Raw genomic sequence first — 23,367 nt, 5'->3', positions numbered from 1 at the left:
CACCAGCTGCATTAAGTACTGCAGTGCATCTCCTCCTCATGGACTGCACCAGATTTGCCAGTTCTTGCTGTGAGATGTTACCCCACTCTTTCACCAAGGCACCTGCAAATCCCCGGACATTTCTGGGGGGAATGGCCCTAGCCCTCACCCTTCGATCCAACAGGTCCCAGACATGCTCAATGGTATTGAGATCCGGGCTCTTCGCTGGCCATGGCAAAACACTGACATTCCTGTCTTGCAGGAAATCACACACAGGATGAGCAGTATGGCTGGTGGCATTGTCATGCTGGAGGGTCATGTCAGGATGAGCCTGCAGGAAGGGTACCACATGAGGGAGGAGGATGTCTTCCCTGTAACGCACAGCATTGAGATTGCCTGCAATGACAACAAGCTCAGTCCGATGATGCTGTGACACTCCGCCCCAGACCATGACGGACCCTTCACCTCCAAATTGATCCCGCTCCAGAGTACAGGCCTCGGCGTAATGCTCATTCCTTTGACGATAAACGTGAATCTGACCATCAACCCTGGTGAGACAAAATCGCGACTTGTCAGTGAAGAGCACTTTTTTCCAGTTCTGTCTGGTCCAGCGACAGTGGGTTTGTTGCCGATGATGTCTGGTGAGGACCTGCCTTACAACAGGCCTACAAGCCCTCAGTCCGGCCTCTCTCAGCCTATAGTGGACAGTCTGAGCACTGATGGAGGGATTGTGCGTCCCTGGTGTAACTCAGGCAGTTGTTGTTGCCACCCTGTACCTGTCCTGCAGGAGTGATGTTCGGACGTACTGATCCTGTGCAGGTGTTGTTACACATGGTCTGCCACTGCGAGGACGATCAGCTGTCCGTCCTGTCTCCCTGTAGCGCTGTCTTAGGCATCTCACAGTACGGACATTGCAATGTATTGCTTTGGCCACATCTGCAGTCCTCATGCCTCCTTGCAGCATGCCTAAGGCATGTTCACGCAGATGAGCAGGGACCCTGGGCATCTTTCTTTTGATGTTTTTCAGAGTAAGTAGAAAGGCCTCTTTAGTGTCCTATGTTTTCATAACTGTGATCTTAATTGCATACCGTCTGTAAGCTGTTAGTGTCTTAATGACCGTTCCACAGGTGTATGTTCATTAATTATGGTTCATTGAACAAGCATGGGAAACAGTGTTTATTAAACCCTTTACAATGAAGATCTGTGAAGTTATTTGGATTTTTACTAATTATCTTTGAACGACAGGGTCCTGAAAAAGGGACGTTTCTTTTTTTGCTGAGTTTACATCACATCTGGATAGATAGTACTTATATTGTACAATATACATTGTGTTTTCAGTCTTAACTATTCGAGAACATGAGCTATTAAATCTACCCCTAAGCTACTCTCAGTCCATCCAACCTATCTCTGTAAACCACCATCTAATGTTTTCCATGTGCCATGTATTTTTAATCTGTGCTGTGATGTTTACATAGATTCTGAACCTTTCTAATCACATGGTATCAAAAGATTGAGATTTAAAGATAAAAGTATTATTATAATGTTGATTGCTAGACTATGGCTTTCTAAATCTCAACAGTGCTATTTATAGGGTTCGTTTTAGATAAATGTTTTGAGACAGCCTTACAGCTCTCTGTCCTTGTAAGTATGGATTTAAGTGCTCCATTCGACACGGTTGACAATGATGTCCTTCTGGACAGATTTCTTTTTTTTGCTGAGTTTAGTAAAGTAAAGTACAGAGGCACCCCAAAAAACGACTTAAATCATACTTCAAAGTACTTTACACCACTGTGTGCATGTACACAAGTGCATGTGTTCGAGAGAGAGTGAAGACCAGGACATCCATCTGAATGATGGGCAGCTCTGACAACTCAGCTGTCTCTTCACTATGGTGACACTAACATGACATCTGACCTTTTCATCAGCTCACCTGGAGAGAGAAGGAGCCTTGATTGAGTTTGTATTTGTTCACACATGGCACCCTGTTCCCTTTAGAGTGCACTACTTTTGACCATGACCCATAGGGCTCTGGTTACAAGTAGTGCTCTATAGAGGAAATAGGGTGCTATTTTGAATTCAGCTTGTGTTCGTTCACACAACAGGAAGTGAACAACTAGACCAGATAGTGTACCTGGATCATGATCATGGTCAGTAAACTGGAGAGATACAAAATTAACTACCATAAGAACGATAGCTAATTTCAGTTTCAAAACGTTTTGAATTTCATTTCCATTGAACATGAGCCTGATCTTTCAGAAAAATATGTTACATGCACTGCATCAGTGTTTCCCAAACTCAGTCCTGGGGCTCCGCCTGTTTGCACGTTTTGGTTTTTGCCCTAGCACTACACAGCTGATTCAACGCTGCATTACATGATAATCATAATCACTTTGTAAATGAACTATGCTAATGACCAAGCTTCAAAGAGCATAGGGCCAGTCTGAAATCTGATTAGCATGGTCAAGAACACCTGAGGAGGTGGGGAATTGCCCAGGTAACCAGACATGAAAGAAAGCCACTGCTCACCACCAACAAGGTTGTTATAGTTACGATCCTGGACCTAGACCGCCACTGATGATTTAAGATCCGATCCATGGCACACACACACCACAGTCTTACCCTGTACCAGAGAAACAGTTTATTGAAAGAAGCAATTCATCTGTAAAATACATGTACATGTTTCAAATATAACTTTTTATCTTTAAATGCCTATTTCTTACAAATCTACTTAGCTTTACAGAGTAATGCCAAATGTAGCAGACAAAGCTGAAATAATGTAAGATCTGCCTTCATATAGTATCACAAAGATTTTGAATTTCTAAAATGTGATATGGCAGGAGGAACATTGTTATTTTATTTTTTAGAATGGAAATACTTTGAACGCCCAAGCCAAGCTACTTGTCCAAAACTTCCTTACATATATGTCTGTAAGCTTCAGTTTAGAATATTTTACATCATTATTTGATATGCTTTTTGGAACAATAGCTCAGTAAGAAGAGACTTAAAATAAATAAAATAAAATGTTCAAACAGCAGTGGCCTGTTTTTTTCTACTCTTCAAGTGACACTGTAAACATCAGATTAAGATGATGACACATACTTACTGGCAAATACTGGTTACCTGGCAACAGCATGGAAAGTTCTCAGACAGTTGGAATATTTACAGCCACAGGTTCAACACAACATGTCATGAACGACCAGAAATATCAGATTGGGTATTAAATCAAATGTAACAAGTACCCAGTACTGTAGATGCCGAATATTATTTGTGCATATGTAGATTGCAAAAACAATAAATAAAAATAACAACAAAAAAATATAGATTATTTAAGACTGATGAGAAAATACGCTAAGGAAAAAATATGACATACTGTACTTTATATAACAACAAGAAAATACAGATCCACTGAGAAAAGATCTCTCGATCAGGTAGACAGAGTTCAGCTGAACTTTACTAACTAGCTAATGATGTAACCCAGTGGGCAAAACTGGTTGAAATTACGTATTTTCAACCAGTTTTGCCCACTGGGTATACCTATCCACTGTGCACCCACCGGTATTAGCCTGCCTGCCGTCTGTATTGTGCTAGCTAGCTGAATAGATGATGATGTCTTTGTTGAGTTCCTTGTAAAGCTGTGAACAGCCCTATTCACAGCTCAGCTAACTGAACTGAAGCAATTTCATGTTTGAAAAGAGGTGACATGGAGTGTTGAGCATGTCTCTCTAGCATCTAGTGATTGAGGCAGAGTTGAAGAAAACAAGAGAATAGAAATAGAAAGACAATAGAAAACAATGGTTGAAGGAAATAAATCAACAGATGAGTGTCTGTATCATCATCATCCTCACTACCACTATCACCATCCTCCTCCATCACTATCACCATCCTCCTCCATCACCATCCTCCTCCATCACTATCACCATCCTCCTCCATCACTATCACCATCCTCCTCCATCACTATCACCATCCTCCTCCATCACCATCCTCTTCCATCACTATCACCATCCTCCTCCATCACTATCACCATCCTCCTCCATCACTATCACCATCCTCCTCCATCACTATCACCATCCTCTTCCATCACTATCACCATCCTCCTCCATCACTATCACCATCCTCCTCCATCACCGTCCTCTTCCATCACCATCCTCCTCCATCACCATCCTCCTCCATCATCATCCTCCATCACTATCACATCATCCTCCATCACCATCCTCTTTCATCACCATCCTCCTCCATCACCATCCTTCTCCATCACTATCACCATCATCCTCCATCACTATCAACATCCTCCTCCATCACTATCACCATCCTCCTCCATCGCCTCATCCTCCATCACCTCATTCTCCATCACCTCATCCTCCATCACATCATCCACCATCACATCATCCTCCATCACTATCACCATCCTCCATCAATATCACCATCTTCCATCACTATCACCATCCTCCTCCATCACCATCATCCTCCATCACTATCACCATCCTCCATCAATATCACCATCCTCCTCCATCACCATCCTCCTCCATCACCGTCCTCTTCCATCACCATCCTCCTCAATCACCGTCCTCCTCAATCACCATCCTCCTCCATTACCATCATCCTCCATCACCATCCTCTTCCATCACCATCCTCTTCCATCACCATCCTCATCCATCACTATCACCATCATCCTCCATCACCTCATCCTCTATCACCTCATCCTTCATTACCATTCTCCATCACTATCACCATCCTCCTCCATTACATCATCCTCCATCACCATCGTCTTCCATCACCATCACCATCCTCCTCCATCATCATCCTCCATCACTATCACCATCATCCTCCATCACTATCATCCTCTATCACCATCATCCTCCATCACTATCAACAGCCTCCTCCATCACCATCATCCTCCATCCTCCATCATCCTCCATCACCATCATCCTCCATCCTCCATCATCCTCCATCACCATCATCCTCCATCACCATCATCATCATCCTCATCATCATGTTTATCCTCATCATCATCAGTTACATCACGAAACACTGTCATAAACATTAACAACAACACAACAAATTTAAACAAAAAAGCAGCATATGAGATTAAGATTAAGAAAATATAAATTAAGGAAAGACATGCCGTTAAACAAAATTATGCCCAACTTCTATCACCTGTACACAAAGTGTGTGAACTGGTCAAAGAAACCTTCCAAAGAAACCCTCTCTTCAAGATACATACGGTTTATTCCATCCATTAATCCACCAGGGTCTCACTTGAAAACTGTGGAGCTACCCCCTGACACATCTGTAGGTGCAGTTTAGGTGCAGTGTAGGCAGGCACAAACAGAGAGGTCAGCCCCTGTAGAGAGCTCATCCTGGTGAAGTGTTGTGCCCCTGCCCCTGCCCCTGTGCAACTGTCTATTGTTGCTTCCCAAATGGTACCCTATTCCCTATATAGTGCACTACTTTTGACCAGAGCACAAGGCCCTGGTAAAACATAGTACACTATATACGGAATAAGGTGCCATTTGGGATTGAGCCCATATACAAATCCCAAATCCTCCAGTCCTCCTCAGGATAGATGGGTGGGTGGGGCTTCGGCCAACCCAGGCAGCTCACCCAGTGGTCAGCTCTGAGTTAGGGGGCGGGTTAGGGGGCGGTTCCAGAGTCTCAGCGATCTCCCCCAGTTCATCCAGCAGCTCTGTGAATGCTGGTCTCCTGAAGGACTCCATCTAAACACACAGAGGAAACATAAGGATCAGAAGGAACATAAGGATTGAGGTTTAAAAGTAACTGTTCACAAAGTGTCTCAGAGTAGGAGTGCATATTGTCGTGGAAAGAGAGACTGACATTTCTTCAAACAATCATCTTTATTCAATATCGATTAATTACTGCAATAATAAGACTAGTCAGCCCAACACTCTTGACTGTTGGGCTGAGCAGCCTAACCTTTACAAAAAAATGTGTTTCTTATATAGCTGATACCAAGAATGCTTAGTCATGGTTGGTTCCAGCCCTCGCATATAGATTGGGTGCACAATAAGCCACGTTGGGTTCATCTCCTGTGGTCATCTGCCTCTTGTGTTATTTTCCAGATGCAAGGATGATGAGACAATGAGGGTTTTGTTCTGTTCCTCCAGGCTCTCTCTATCTCTGTTACACCCACCACATCTTATCTATGGAATGCCAGCTGTAGGTTTTTAGGCTCCTCAGTTCACACAGACATTTAACCTCTCTAGGGTAGGGGGCAGGATTTGCACGGCCGGATAAAAAACGTACCCGATTTAATCTGGTTATTACTACTGCCCAGAAACTAGAATATGCATATAATTATTGGCTTTGGATAGAAAACACCCTAAAGTTTCTAAAACTGTTTGAATGGTGTCTGTGAGTATAACAGAACTCATATGGCAGGCAAAAACCTGAGAAAATTCCTTACAGGAAGTGCCCTCTCTGACCATTTCTTGGGCTTCTACACTCTCTTTATTGAAAACTGAGGATCTCTGCTGTAACGTGACACTTCCTACGGCTCCCATAGGCTCTCAGAAGGCGGCAAAACGTTGAATGATGCCTTTGCAGGCCCTGGCTGAAAAATAGTAGCGCATTTGGATAGTGGTCGATCAGAGAACAATGAGACTGGGGGCGCGTCACCCTTCGTCACCCTTCAGATAGTGTCTTGAACGCACAAACTAAACGCCGCTATTTGGATATAACTATGGATTATTTGGGACCAAACCAACATTTGTTATTGAAGTAGAAGTCCTGGGAGTGCATTCTGACGAAGAACAGCAAAGGTAATAGCATTTTTCTTATAGTAAATCTGACTTTGGTGAGGGCTAAACTTGGTGGGTGTGTAAATAGCTAGACCTGTGATGCCGGGCTATCTACTTAGAATATTGCAAAATGTGCTTTCACCGAAAAGCTATTTTAAAATCGGACATAGCGAGTGCATATAGGAGTTCTGTATCTATAATTCTTAAAATAATTGTTATGTTTTTTGTGAACGTTTATCGTGAGTAATTTAGTAAATTCACCGGAAGTGTTCGGTGGGAATGCTAGTCACATTCTAGTCACATGCTAATGTAAAAAGCTGGTTTTTGATATAAATATGAACTTGATTGAACAAAACATGCATGTATTGTATAACATAATGTCCTAGGTGTGTCATCTGATGAAGATCATCAAAGGTTAGTGCTGCATTTAGCTGTGTTTTGGGTATTTGTGATGCATGCTAGTTGCTTTGAAAATTGCTTTGCATGCTAGTTGCTTTGTGATTTTTTTTGGCAGGGTACTCTCCTAACATAATCTAATGTTTTGCTTTTGCTGTAAAGCCTTTTTGAAATCGGACAACATGGTTCAATTCAGGAGAGGTGTATCTATAAAATGGTGTAAAATAGTCATATGTTTGAGAAATTGAACCATTTATGAGGTTTTGTATTTCGCGCGACGCGATTCCACTGGCTGTTGACTAGGGTGGGAAGCAAGCGTCCCACGTTCCCAGACAGGTTAAGGGGAAAATGTACAAATTGTGGGCACAATCACAGTATGTATATTAATACATGGAGACCTGTGTTATGGCCTTTTCTGAAACTTGGCTGTCGGAGGTGGTGCCCGACTCTGAAGTCACCCCTGATGGATGCACTATTACTCAGATGGACAGAGACAATGAAGCTACTGGCAAGGAGCACGGAGGGGTAGTCTGTGTTCTGATAGATGGTGTAAAACGATGATTGTCAGGAATAAAATCTGCACTCCTGATATAGAACTACTGTCAATGTCACTACGGCCCTTCTAGCTCCCCCGTGAATTCTCCATGCTTTTTCAGACAGTTGTTTATATCCATCCAAGAGCAAACAGTGTCAATGCAGACATAATTTTCAACCCACTCAAGAGCTTAATGCGATTTCCCCTGATGCACCCAAATTTATCATGGGGGTTTATCTGCACTCTCAAGCACACTTTGAGTACTTACACACAGTATGTGACTTGTCTAACAAGGAAAAATAGATCATTGACTTATGTTACGGCTCGGTTCCCAAAGCATATTCATCCTTTGCCAGACCTCCACTGGGTGGATCAGATCATAACTCTGTTTTTCTACGACCAACTTATAGACAGTAACTCAAAAGGGAGAAGGTGGTGGAAAAACAGATTCAGGTGTGGGACAATGACAGTATTGATCAGTTGCAGGGATGCTTTGATTGTACCACCTGGAGTGGATTTGAAGAATCATCAGCTGACCTGAACGAGTTGACTAATATCTGGCTATATTAAATTCGGTGTTGATTTGGTGATCCCCAAAAAACATGTAAGATATTTCCTAACAACAAACTATGGGTGACCAAATAATTGAAAGTGGTGCTTAACAATTGAGTGGGAATCCACTCAAAAGAAAAGAAGTACTGATAGGTGAACAAAGGGATAAACTGGCGAGATGCCAGTACAAGCATCAGGTGCAACAGATAATATCACAGGAAGACTCTCCAGTACAAGCATCAGGTGCAACAGATAGTGTCACAGGGAGACTCTCCAGTACAAGCATCAGGTGCAACAGATAGTGTCACAGGGAGACTCTCCAGTACAAGCATCAGGTGCAACAGATAATGTCACAGGGAGACTCTCCAGTACAAGCATCAGGTGCAACAGATAGTGTCACAGGGAGACTCTCCAGTACAAGGATAAGGTGCAACAGATAATGTCACAGCGAGACTCTCCAGTACAAGCATCAGGTGCAACAGATAGTGTCACAGGGAGACTCTCCAGTACAAGGATAAGGTGCAACAGATAATGTCACAGCGAGACTCTCCAGTACAAGCATCAGGTGCAACAGATAGTGTCACAGGGAGACTCTCCAGTACAAGGATAAGGTGCAACAGATAATGTCACAGCGAGACTCTCCAGTACAAGCATCAGGTGCAACAGATAGTGTCACAGGGAGACTCTCCAGTACAAGGAAAAGGTGCAACAGATAATGTCACAGGGAGACTCTCCAGTACAAGCATCAGGTGCAACAGATAATATCACAGGGAGGCTCTCGGTCTGCCTGGTTGGGCATTAAGAATATGGCAAACACCCCTTTCAAAGTTAGGCAATGTATCTATCCCTGCCTACACGAGAGGGTGTGCCTCTCTACAGCCATTGCAGTTGCTTCATCCATTCTTGGACTTCTGAATGAATTAAATGTATCCATTGAGTCTTGAAGAATATAACTTATAAATGCCTCATGAGCTTAGTTTAACTGTCATACACCATCAGAACCAAAATATAAGCTTGTTTCACGCTAATGTTTGTAAACAAAGTAAATGTAAACAAACACCACAAAACATTGTTAAAACCTCTCTAGGGTACTAGCGTCCCACCTGGCCAACATCCAGTGAAATTGCAGAGCGTGTTATATGTGTTATACATCAAAATCAAACTTCTTGTTAATCCAGCCGCCGTGTCAGATGTCAAAAAGGCTTTACGGCGAAAGCAAACCATGCGTTTCTCTGAGGACTGCGCACCGCATACACACACATGAAAATCATATTTCAACCAGGCAGGTGCGACACCAAAGTCAGAAATAGCGATATAAAAAATGCCTTACCTTTGATGATCTTCTTCTGTTGGCACTCCAAAAGGTCCCAGTTACATCAAAAATTGTCATTTTGTTTGATAATGTCCTTCTTTATATCGATAAAAACTCAGTTTAACTGGTGCGCTTCAGTCAATAATCCACCCATTTTCCCTCCATCAAAATGCATACAAAATGAATCCCAAACGTTACTAATAAACTTTTCCAAACAAGTCAAACAACGTTTATAATCAAACCTTAGGTATCCTAATACGCAAATAAACGATAAAATTTAAGACGGAGAATAATATGTTCATTACCGGAGATAAATAAGAAAGAACATGCTTTCCTCCACGTGCTTGGAAACACTAGAGCCAAAATGGGAGCCACCTAGAAAAACTTCAATTTCTGGGTCATTCTTCCAAAAACCAGCCTGAAACTCTTTCTAAAGACTGTTGACATCTAGTGCAAGCCCTAGGAACTGCAATTTGGGAGGACTTGGGCTTATAATTATAGTACTAGCCATTGAAAACAGTGGTAAGCTGAATTTCTTTGGGAGGGGATGGTTTATCCTCGGGGTTTTGCCTGCCATATCAGTTCTGTTATACTCACAGACATAATTTAACAGTTTTAGAAACGTTAGAGTGTTTTCTATCTAAATCTACCAATTATATGCATATCCTAGGTTCTGGGCCTGAGTAACAGGCAGTTTACTTTGGGCACGCTTTTCATCCGATGTGAAAATACTGCCCCCTACCCCAGAGAGGTTAAAACTATAATTTGAATATCGTGGATGGTCAATCCTTGCATCCATAGCTCTGTCAATGAATTTGAGACTGGTTACATTCATCCAGCCCTATCACTCAGCTTTTTATCAAAACAGGGATGGGGAGGCGGCTTTGTTATTGTTTTAACTACTGATTGCCACTTTAAGTTTACACACAGCTAGCGCTCACTATTGGTCACCAGGCTGTAAGAAAAAAGTAAACTCACAAACCTTAACATGCTACCAAGTGTATAGAGGGCAACCACAAACTGTACTGTAAAGTATACAGTACTGTAGCTACTCACCAGACTTGAAATAATACTGCATGAACTGTACTGTAAAGTATACTGTATGAACTGTACTGTAAAGGATACTGTATGAATTGTACTGTACAATATACTGTACTATATCTACTCACCAAACTGTAAAGTATACTGTATGTACTGTAAAGTATAGTGTATGGACTATACTGTAAAGTATACTATATGAATTGTACTGTAACATATACTGTATGAACTGTAAACTGTACTGTAAAGTATACTGTACTGTATGTACTCAGACTGTAAAGTATACTGTATGAACTATGCTGTAAAGTATTCTGTATGAACTGTACTTTAAAGTATACTGTACTGTATGTACTCACCAGACAGCAGCTGGCTGCCAGCTCCAACACGCGCTGAGGACACCCGCCCACCAGCTCCCTAAACGCACTCACATCCAGGCCATAGTCCTGTCACACACACACACACACACACACACACACACACACACACACACACACACACACACACACACACACACACACACGGTTAATAGGGCTGAGCTTTCACACATGGTCCATATGCCAGAGATATCACACATGGTGCATGGCAGAGATTTCACACAAGTTGCATGGCAGAGCATTCACACATGGTAGAAAACCTGGATCTGTGTAGTCAAATATAACGTAAATACAGAGTAGAGCTTTACCTGGGTTCTTGGTAGAATCTCTGGGTCTGCAGGGATCCTTGCCAGTATTTCACAGAGCATAATTCCAAAGGAAAATACATCCACCTGGTGACAACACAGAACCACATGTCTGTCATACAGAGAGCCAACCAACGATGAGCTGTGTTCCAACTACTAGGATACTAAGATATGACAAAGCTCTCTAACTTTCTACCCAAGTATTTTTGACCACATCTTCTCAAACTCAGCGGCCTTGTGGGCCTCCTGACCTATGGTCAGTTTTGACTCGGGCAAGGCTATTTACTCAAATTTAGGGTCTTTGTGACGTATCCTTACCTTGCGATCGTAGGGTTCCCCACGCAGCATTTCCGGGGCCATCCAGAAGGCAGATCCCACCAGGGAGAGCTTCCTCTCTGGGTCTTTAACCGGCAGCTCCACCACCTCTCTGGCCAGGCCAAAGTCTGTGACCAGGGCCTCCCTGCCCCGCGCCGTCACACGGATCAGACAGTTCTGAAGAGTCAGACATATACAAATCACGTCAGTATATACAGTACCAGCCAAAAGTATTAACACACCTACTCATTCAAGGGTTTATCTTTATTTTGACTATTTTCTACATTGTAGAATAATGACACATATGGAATCATGTAGTAACGAAAAAAGTGGTAGGGGTGGTAGGTACAAGGTAGGCGTGGTATACAGAAGATAGCCCTATTTGGTAAAATACCGAGTCCATATTATGGCAAGAACAGCTCAAATAAGCAAAGAGAAATGACAGTCCATCATTACGTTAAGACATGAAGGTCAGTCAATCTGGAAAATTTCAAGAACTTTGAAAGTTTCTTCAAATGCAGATGCAAAAACAAAGCGCTATGATGAAAATGGCTCTCATTAGGACCGCCACAGGAAAGGAAGACCCAGAGTTACCTCTGCTGCAGAGGATAAGTTCATTCGAGTTACCAGCCTGAGAAATCGGCAATTAACTGCACCTCAGATGGCAGCCCAAATAAATGCTTCACATAGTTTCAGTAACAGACACATCTGAACTTCAACTGTTCAGAGGAGACTGTGTGAATCAGGCCTTCATGGTCGAATTGCTGCAAAGGAACCACTACTAAAGGACACCAATAATAATAAGAGACTTGCGTTGGCCAAGAAACACGAGCTATGGACATTAGACAGGTGGAAATCTGCCATTTGGTCTGATTAGTCCAAATGTGATATTTTTGGTTCCAACCACAGTGTCTTTGTTGAACGGAGAGTAGGTGAACAGATGATCTTTGCATGTGTGGTTCCCACCGTGAAGCATGGAGGAGAAGGTGTGATGATGTGGGGGTGCTGTGCTGGTGACACTGTCAGTGATTTATTTAGAATTCAAGGCACACTTAACCAGCATGGTTACCACAGCATTCTGCAGCGATACGCCATCCCATCTGGTTTGCGCTTAGTGGGCCTATCATTTGTTTTTCAACAGGACAATGACCCAACACACCTCCAGGCTGTGTAAGGGCTACAAATCTGTCGTTCTGCCCCTGAACAGGCAGTTAACCCACTGTTCCTAGGCCATCATTGAAAATAAGAATTTGTTCTTAACTGACTTGCCTAGTTATATAAAGGTCAAATAAATAAATAAATACAATTTGACCAGGAAGGAGAGTGATGGAGTGCTGCATCAGATAACCTAGCCTCCACAATCACCCGAACTCAACCCAATTGAGATGGTTTGGGATGAGTTGGATCGCAGAGTGAAGGAAAAGGAGCCAACAAGTGCTCAGCATATGTGGGAACTCCTCCAAGACTGTTCGAAAAGCATTCCAGGTGAAGCTGGTTGAGAGAATGCCAAGAGTGTGCAAAGCTGTCATTAAGGCAAAGGGTGGCTACATTGAAGAATTTAAAATTAGAATCTATAATCTAAACAGTTTTTTGGTTAATACATGATTATACCCACCACTGCGACCTGTATGCTCTCATTGGCTGGCCCTCGCTTCATATTCGTCGCTAAACCCACTGGCTCCAGGTCATCTATAAGAATTTGCTAGGTAAAGCCCCGCCTTATCTCAGCTCACTGGTCACCATAGCAGCACCCACCCGTAGCATGCGCTCCAGCAGGTATATTTCACTGGTCAAAGCCAATTCCTCATTTGGCCGCCTTTCCTTCCAGTTCTCTGCTGCCAATGACGGGAACGAATTGCAAAAATTACTGAAGCTGGAGACTCATATCTCCCTCTCTAATTTTAAGCACCAGCTGTCAGAGCAGCTCACAGATCACTGCACCTGTACATAGCCCATCTGTAAATAGCCCATCCAACTACCTCATCCCCATACTGTTATTTATTTTTTTGCTCCTTTGCACCCCAGTATATCTACTTGCACATTAATCTTCTGCACATGTATCACTCCAGTTTTTAATTGCTAAATTGTAATTATTTCGCCACTATGGCCTATTTATTGCCTTACCTCCCTTATCTTACCTCATTTGCACACACTGTATATAGACTTTTTTATTGTGTTATTGACTGTACGTTTGTTTATTCCATGTGTAACTCTGTTGTTTTTTGTGTCGCACTGCTTTGCTTTATCTTGGCCAGGCCGCAGTTGTAAATGAGAACTTGTTCTCACCTGGCCTACCTGGTTCAATAAAGGTGAAATAAATAAAAAATATCCTAGTTTTATATCATAGTTTTGATGTCTTCACTATTATTCTACAATGTAGAAAATAGTAAAAATAAAGAAAAACCCTGGAATGAGTAGGTGTGTCCAAACTTTTGACTGGTGATTTATACATTTTACAAGTAATTCAGTCTACAGTAGTACTGCCACTCTAAGCATTTGTGTTATGACACCTGCTTACCACCAGAGAGCAGTCTAACATTGTTATAGTACAATCACATAGTAGGTGGTTTACTGTAGGTGTGGAGAGAGCACCAGTGGGCTGGATGAGCTCAGTAAGAGCGGGTGAGCTATTCTAGAAGACACAAGGTAGTGGAGCGGTTACATAAGTCGAGCAGGCAGAGAGACAGGCAGGCAGGCTGACAGGTAGAAGCTAAAAGACAACAGTGAAGCTATTGTTGAATGAAGGCATATTTGTCCAAACAATGTCAGGAGGATATGACTCACACAGGATTGAAGCACCCACGTAAAACACTTAATCCCAGGAGAAAAGATGTCAGAAACAGTCCTACATACCAGTAGTCTTTTAAAACATGTTTTACAAAACACTGCCACCTTGTGGGCAGCTTGAGTCAAATGCACATATACTGTACTGTACAGTGTACACTACACTGTAAAAAGTAATTAGTTCTGCTAACTACATTTTTTGTGGAAACACGTTGCCTACAATCTGGAGTAACCCAACTCAAAGTATTTCAGTGTTAAATACATAAAGTAATGAAGTGACATTGCCACTCATATGTTTCTCTTTTTAACTTATAAATACTTAACTTTTGTGAACTTTTTGACACTGTCATGACGTTGGCCTGTGGGTAAGGTTTATGACCCCCCATAAATACCTTTCTCCCTTACCCTCTCTCTCTGACCCTACTGAAGGACTTTGAATAGCCTGTTAAATATAGAGAGTCTGGGAACATCAAACAAGTGGGGGGAAAGGAACCATATTTCGGTAATAGAACCAGTTGGAAATATGCGTTGGAACTTAATGAGTATGGATGTCAGTTCGGTTGTCATCTGGGACATTATGACTGATGACAGGACGATTCACATGGAATTGTTGTGCAATTTAAATGTTTGATATTGAAACTGTTTGTTAGAAGATTAAATGCAATTTTAGCTTCCAAATGAGAGAATTGGGTTTTTATAAGGAAAGAGCCCTGATCAATCAGTGGCCCGCCCCTGTGAAGAGACAGGGGTTATAAACGATGAAACACACCCTTCTCCCCTCGCCGCTATATAAGTCAGTGACAAAAACTAACCAGTCGGTTCCGGGTACGTGAGGTCTGCAGCCTCAGCGTTAAAAGGACAGACATGTCAAGTACAGAACTAAGCCAACCTCAGCGTGAGCTTTGGTTGCAACTGGTATGAACTTTGAACCCTTATTCACTATAGAAGTGATATTCTTAGCCGTTGAGTTAGCAGCGGCCGCTGTAGACGTGGGCTAGGAAAGGAAGGACGACGTATCCAGTCTAACACACAACGAAGATACTACAACGTATCCATTTTACCACCAGTGACATTCTTCAGAGGACAGGAAGATCTCTGTTGGCCAACACGACCAGCATCTACGACCAACCTACCGAAGCGCAGCTCAGAGTAAATATTTATTGCATTTTCCTTTTCCAAATGGGCGGCAATTTAGAATGCATACGATACTGTATTTACGATGGCATAGCTGCTTTCTTCGTTTCTCAGTCTTCCCGCTCTTTCATTCAAGCCCAACCCCCTCTCTTTGTGCAACAAGCCTCATACAGGTTCTGTCCACCAGGGACGTTTTCTGTATGACATAATTTGTATTCTGTGTATATGTAATTCTGTGTGATTAGTTTAGGTATTTGGTAAATAAATAATTAAACCCAATTTTGTATTGCTGATTCAACTTGTTAGCCAGGGTTCGTGAAGATAACCAACAATTTACGACGTTTGGAATGAGATTGACGTGAGGTAAAGAATACATCATTAAATCAGAAGACTCATAGATCAGATATTATAACATCTGAAAGTTATATTATGAATATTATAACTTTGTAATCTGAATATTTTCCTTGGTGCCCCGACCTCCTAGTTAATTACAGTTGCACGATTAATCAGTTTAATTGCGTAATAATAATTACATAGAGTTATTTGATAAACATGTCTTCCGTTTTAATGATGACAAAGATATGACAACACTAACGATTGAAGTTACTAGAATATTTGTTGTAATGAACATACATATGTTCGGTCCCTTCTACTCAGAGTATGTGGGCAGAGTTGAGCGGTTGGAGTTAAGCGTTTGGAAATCCTGTTCATTGCTCATGGACCACTTGGGTGCTCCACATCCTTCCCAACCGCTCCACTAAAAACTCTGCTCTCACAAGGAAAAAAGAAAAACAGCTACCCCAAATTCGCTCCATTCATTAAAATCCCAATTTAACCAACACATATCTTCTTTTGTGAGTACCTGAACCTACCATTTGTTTTTGATGTATTGAAACCAAACCATATGATTTGAATTTAAAGTATTTGAATAAATATGAAAAGGTGAATGTAAGAACCACACATCATTTCAATTAGGCTACATGTCATATTCAACTGCATATAAACACTAAATAGGTCCAGAGCCAGACAGGGTGACCAAGAAAGAACGAAAATGTATTATTTAGGCTATAGCCTACAAAGAAATACATTGTGAAACATCTGCCAGTGCAAAACATGCTGATAGGGACATAAAGCAATCAGCATTTAAACAACACTTTGTTGTATTAAATCATTATAAAGTAGTCTATAAATTGGTCATATAGGCCGTGACTTAAGTGATAATGCCCTCGAAGCCAGTGTTTGGAGGATATATTGGCATGGTTGATGGCCGGCAAACCATGCCAATATATTCTCCAAACACCGGCTTCGAGAGCATTATCACTTTATACAACAGGTTACCAACATATTCAATTAATGATTGACATATTTTCCTTAAAAACATTATTTTGATAAATGTATTAATAATATGTAATCCTTCCACAAGATATAGTCCCGACACAAATCTAGGTCGCCTGGTCGTTCGTCCTATTGGTTCTTGCTAGAGACACGACCCAGTCGTTCAGACTTTTTGTTCTGTATCTATGTCGTTCGTTCGTTCTAAATGTTCCATTGCCATACTGGCTGGCAACGTTAGTATCCCTTGCTTGCTAGCTAGCCAACTACAGCTAACTTACAGACACGTCAAACAGTGCAGACAGAAAAACAGTAGATGCATTTGTTTAATGTCACGGGCGTCGTAAGGATTGGACCAAGGTGCAGTGGGAACGTGTATACTCATCTTTATTTTTTGAAAAGAAGGAAAAAACAAAAGAAACATGTATACAAACAACGAACAACACTAAACAGTCCTGTCAGGTGCACAGACACAAAACAGGAGAAAAAAGGGCTACCTAAGTATGACTCCCAATCAGCAACAACGATGTACAGCTGTTCCTGATTGAGAGCCATACCAGGCCAACACAAAGAAATAATCAACATAGAAAAACATAGAAATACAAAAACATAGAACCATACCCAAACCCCCGATAACACAAAACCAACACACCCCTGCCACGCCCTGACCAAACTACAATAACAAATAACCCCTTATACTGGTCAGGACGTGACAGTACCCCCCCAAAAGGTGCAGACCCCGGATGCACCTGAAACAAAAAACTAGCAAAACAATAACCCACAACAAAAAAAATCCCAAAACTACAGGGGAGGGAAGGGAGGGTGGCCACCGTCACCGACGGTTCTTCTGCAACACCCCCCCTTCCCAATACTCCCCCCTACGGAGGTGGCTCAGGAGCGGGACGCAGACCCCGCTCCACCACTGGCTCACCCCACTTCAGTGTCGCCTCTAGAGCGAGGTCCCTCTCTGTCGACCCCGGACTGGGGACCCTCGCAACGGGCGACTCTGGCTGCGTCGGACTGGAGGGCGACTCTGGCTGCGTCGGACTGGAGGGCGACTCTGGCTGCGTCGGACTGGAGGGCGACTCTGGCTGCGTCGGACTGGAGGGCGACTCTGGCTGCGTCGGACTGGAGGGCGACTCTGGCTGCGTCGGACTGGAGGGCGACTCTGGCTGCGTCGGACTGGAGTGCGACTCTGGCTGCGCCGGTTCCGGACTGGAGGGCGACTCTGGCTGCGCCGGTTCCGGACTGGAGGGCGACTCTGGCTGCGCCGGTTCCGGACTGGAGGGCGACTCTGGCTGCGCCGGTTCCGGACTGGAGGGCGACTCTGGCTACGCCGGTTCCGGACTGGAGGGCGACTCTGGCTGCGCCGGTTCCGGACTGGAGGGCGACTCTCTCGGCTCCGGACTGTGGGCTGTCTCTCTCGGCTCCGGACTGTGGGCCGTCTCTCTCGGCTCCGGACTGTGGGCCGTCTCTCTCGGCTCCGGACTGTGGGCCGTCTCTCTCGGCTCCGGACTGTGGGCCGTCTCTCTCGGCTCCGGACTGTGGGCCGTCTCTCTACGGGGCACTGTTGCCTGAAGCTCTGGACGAGGCACTGTTGCCTGAAGCTCTGGACGAGGCACTGTCGCCGGACACTCTGGACGAGGCACTGTCGCCGGACACTCTGGACGAGGAACTGTCGCCGGACACTCTGGACGAGGCACTGTCGCCGGACACTCTGGACGAGGCACTGTCGCCGGACACTCTGGACGAGGCACTGTTGCCGGACACTCTGGACGAGGCACTGTCGCTGGACACTCTAGACGAGGCACTGTTGCCGGAAGCTCTGGACGGGGACTGCGCACTGAAGGCCTGATGCGTGGGGCTGGCCTAGGAAGCGCCAGACTAGGGACACGCACCACAGGGCAGGAACAGGACGAGCTGGACTGGGCTGACACACTGGAAGCCTGGTGTGTGGGGCTGGTAGTGGAGGTACCAGACTGGAGACACGCACCCCAAGGCTAGTGCGAGGAGCGGGAACAGGATACACTGGGCCGTGGAGGTGCACTGGCGGTCTCGAGCGCAGGACTGACACCACCCGTACTGGCTGGGTGCCCGCTTCCCCCCGGCAAATGCGGGACGCTGGCACACTGGCCTGTGAATGCTCGGCCTCGACGCCGTGCGCATCACCTCATAGTACGGGGCCTGACCAGTACCACGCTGCCTCCGGTAAGCATGGGGAGTTGGCATAGGGCTCAACCCTGGCCCAGCCAAACTACCCGTGTGCCCCCCAAACATTTTTGGGGGGGGCTGCCTCTCAGGCTTCCATGCCAGCCGTGTTCCAGCAAAACACTCCCAGTCCTCTCCAGCCTTCCTCCATGGTCCCTCTCCGGCTAGGATCTCATCCCAGGTCCACGACTCCCGATAGCTCCTCTCCAGCTCCTTACCCCGCTGCTTGGTCTGTTGGTGGTGGGAAGTTCTGTAATGGCCGTCGAAGGTAGTAGACCAAGGGTTGAGTGCTCATCTTAAACTTGTATTGAACACTTAACGAAGAAAACGAATGACAGCTTGACAGTTTGCAGGCTCACAACTAGCAATGCAAAACCAACTTCCCACAAAAGACAGGTGAAAAAAGGGCTACATAAGTATTACTCCCAATCAGCAACAACGATGTACAGCTGTTCCTGATTGAAAGCCAACACAAAGAAATACACAACATAGAAAAACATAGAAATACAAAAACATAGAACCATACCCAAACCACCGATAACACAAAACAAACACACCCCTGCCATGCCCTGACCAAACTACAATAACAAATAACCCCTTATACTGGTCAGGATGTGACATTTAAGCTGTTTTCTAGTGACATTTATTTGGATACATACATAATAATATGCTAATGATGCACGATTTTGACTGGCATAGAAATGTGCTCTCTCGTTAGGACACGGTTGAGGAGCTAGCCAACAACACAGCTACCACAATAACTTCAATCTGCACTTCGTTTCGTTTGACCTTTTTTCAATTGACATTTCTTTGTATATATCCATAAAAATTATGTCAGCTGATTCATGATTTCGACTGGCTGAGAAACTCTGCCTGCCTGTCTCTCTCTCATCCCAACCCCTACACATTCATTACTATGGGACAGTTGGAGATCGAATTTGAATATTGAAACTATATTGCAAATGTCGGAGACAGACAGTAATTATACAAGTCTCCGCTGTTGAAAACTAAATGTTAGTCTCAAAGAAATGTTAGATAATGTCTAAATGATTTTTATAGTGGAGATCAAGTTTATAACTTCCCTGCCTGGACAGATGAGCCAGTGGATTGCGCAGTCAGATGGAACAGAGTAAATAGACATTTTAACGTCATAGATTCAGCCAGTGGTAACTTGTGGAATAGACGCCGGCTGTAATGCGGTTTTAACCAATCAGCATTCAGAATTAGAGACAACCGTGGTATAATTAGAATTAAATACAAATGACACGAAACATTACTTATTAATGCCTTTTAATTAATTTTTAGAATGAATGAAGCCAGTGTGTGGCTTCAGGCTCATGCGATGTTGCCCGGAGAGCAGGCCAGCAGCGGATAAATAATTTTCGTAATTTTCAGTGGTCGTGTCTTAATGTTTAATAAAAAGCATGACCTGGCACACACCTAGAGATAATTATCCTGTTAGGGCTAGGGGGCAGTATTTACACGGCCGGATAAAAAACGTACCCGATTTAATCTGGTTATTACTACTGCCCAGAAACTAGAATATGCATATAATTATTGGCTTTGGATAGAAAACACCCTAAAGTTTCTAAAACTGTTTGAATGGTGTCTGTGAGTATAACAGAACTCATATTGCAGGCAAAAACCTGAGAAGATTCTGTACAGGAAGTACCCTCTCTGACCATTCCTTGGGCTTCTTGGCTCTGTTTATTGAAAACTTAGGATCTTTGCTGTAACGTGACACTTCCTACGGCTCCCATAGGCTCTCAGAACCCGGAAAAATGCTGAATGATGTAATTCCAGGCCCTGGCTGAAAAACATTAGCGCCTTTGGTAAGTGGTCTATCAGAGGACCATCAGACTGAGGCGCGTGCATGGGGCGACCTCATGTTTTTACTTTCTCTCTCTTTGAACTAAAACACAGATTCCCGGTCGGAATATTATCGATTTTTTACGAGAAAAATGGCATAAAAATTGATTTTAAACAGCGGTTGACATGCTTCGAAGTACGGTAATGGAATATTTAGAATTTTTTTGTCACGAAACGCGTCGGGCGCGTAACCCTTATTTACCCTTTCGGATAGTGTCTTGAACGCACGAACAAAACGCTGCTATTTGGATATAACTATGGATTATTTGGGACCAAACCAACATTTGCTATTGAAGTAGACGTCCTGGGAGTGCATTCTGACGAAGAACAGCAAAGGTAATAACATTTTTCTTATAGTAAATCTGACTTTTGTGAGGGCTAAACTTGGTGGGTGTGTAAATAGCTAGCCCTGTGATGCCGGGCTATCTACTTAGAATATTGCAAAATGTGCTTTCACCGAAAAGCTATTTTAAAATCGGACATAGCGAGTGCATAGAGGAGTTCTGTATCTATAATTCTTAAAATAATTGTTATGTTTTTTGTGAACGTTTATCGTGAGTAATTTAGTAAATTTACCGGACGTTTGCGGGGGGTATGCTAGTTCTGAACGTCACATGCTAATGTAAAAAGCTGGTTTTTGATATAAATATGAACTTGATTGAACAAAACATGCATGTATTGTATAACATAATGTCCTAGAAGTGTCATCTGATGAAGATCATCAAAGGTTAGTGCTGCATTTAGCTGTGGTTTGGGTTTATGTGACATTATATGCTAGCTTGAAAAATGGGTGTCTGATTATTTCTGTCTGGGTACTCTGCTGACATAATCTAATGTTTTGCTTTCGTTGTAAAGCCTTTTTGAAATCGGACAGTGTGGTTAGATTAACGAGAGTCTTGTCTTTAAAATGGTGTAAAATAGTCATATGTTTGAGAAATTGAAGTAATAGCATTTCTAAGGTATTTGAATAACGCGCCACAGGATTCCACTGGCTGTTACGTAGTTGGGACGATTTCGTCACTGTCTAACGGTGAATAAAATGTAAGCTATAAAATCAATAAAGAGAGTCGAACACTCTATATATAAACTCCCAGTAATGTATTGTGTAAAACACCAACGTTTCGGCATCATTGTGCCTTAATGTTAAACATTGTCTTATGTATTTGACAATTTGTCATTTTAACCCATCTTTGCATGCATTGTTGAACACAGTGCTCATTCATATAGCAGATACTGGAGGTGTAACTAACTGTACACACTTAAACATAATATTTCTATATCAGCACAACACAGATAAATCAAGTGTTTTATATGAAAATATAAATGTATCTGACTACTACTTTATTATTTTAAGTAAAGACATAAAACATAATAGAATCAAGTAAGATCAACTTAATTAATACATGTTAGAGTGACTCAAATATTAAATAATAAATAACTTGTAAAAACTCAATAATTTTAACAGTACTCAAAAACATTAAGTGATACTAACTCATATGTCAATAAGATGTATTAACACTTTTATGATTTGAGTTCTACTGATTGTTGGAGATGTTTGAGTTGCCACTATTCGATTTCTTTAATGAGTTAGGCAGTTACTTTTTACAGTGTATATTGAATATGATTTTCCACAGTATACTGCAGTATGCCAAGCCATTTCACCATGACATTACAGTGTATATTGAATATGATTTTCCACAGTATACTGCAGTATGCCAAGCCATTTCACCATGACATTACAGTGTATATTGAATATGATTTTCCACAGTATACTGCAGTATGCCAAGCCATTTCACCATGACATTACAGTGTATATTGAATATGATTTTCCACAGTATACCGCAGTATGCCAAGCCATTTCACCATGACATTACAGTGTATATTGAATATGATTTTCCACAGTATACTGCAGTATGCCAAGCCATTTCACCATGACATTACAGTGTATATTGAATATGATTTTCCACAGTATACTGCAGTATGCCAAGCCATTTCACCATGACATTACAGTGTATATTGAATATGATTTTCCACAGTATACCGCAGTATGCCAAGCCATTTCACCATGACATTACAGTGCATATCGAATATGATTTTTAACATAACATCCAGCCAAATCAACAACATGTAATAATTACAATAAGGAGATTTAACTGAGTCCCTTTTTTTGCACTAGAGTCCTGCTTAGAGTCCTGCCACTCTAAGCATTTGTGTTATGACACCTGCTTACCACCAGAGAGCAATCTAACACTGTTGTAGTACAATCACACCAATCATTTTTTTTATTTAACTAGGCAAGTCAGATGAGAACAAATTCTTATTTACAATGACAGCCTACCCCAGACAACAGTGGACCACCATATAGGACTCCCAATCACAGCAAGATGTGATGCAGCCTGGATTTGAATCAGGTACTGCAGTGACACCTTGGCACTGCAGTGTCTTCGACCACTGCACCACTTGGGAGCCCAAAAGTCAA

General features: G+C 42.8%; 1 protein-coding gene across 3 annotated transcripts in view; it reads right to left on the bottom strand.

Moving 5' to 3' along the window:
- Positions 1-4,927: 4,927 nt before the first annotated feature.
- LOC115200398 (dual specificity testis-specific protein kinase 1) overlaps positions 4,928-23,367 on the bottom strand; it is a 50,029-nt gene continuing 31,589 nt past the window's right edge. For all 3 annotated transcript variants that reach the window (XM_029763438.1, XM_029763439.1, XM_029763440.1), the window contains 4 exons: positions 11,565-11,738; positions 11,250-11,333; positions 10,924-11,010; positions 4,928-5,693 (listed from right to left, as the gene is read on the bottom strand). In XM_029763438.1, coding sequence (XP_029619298.1) covers positions 5,577-5,693; positions 10,924-11,010; positions 11,250-11,333; positions 11,565-11,738 — 462 coding nt within the window. In that variant the 3' untranslated portion in view covers positions 4,928-5,576. The remainder of the gene's footprint in view (positions 5,694-10,923; positions 11,011-11,249; positions 11,334-11,564; positions 11,739-23,367) is intronic.

This window comes from Salmo trutta, chromosome 9 (genome assembly GCF_901001165.1).
Source record: "Salmo trutta chromosome 9, fSalTru1.1, whole genome shotgun sequence".
NCBI lineage: Eukaryota > Metazoa > Chordata > Actinopteri > Salmoniformes > Salmonidae > Salmo > Salmo trutta.
The sequence above is the reverse complement of the archived record's forward strand: the minus strand, read 5'-3'. Positions and strand labels throughout refer to the sequence as shown.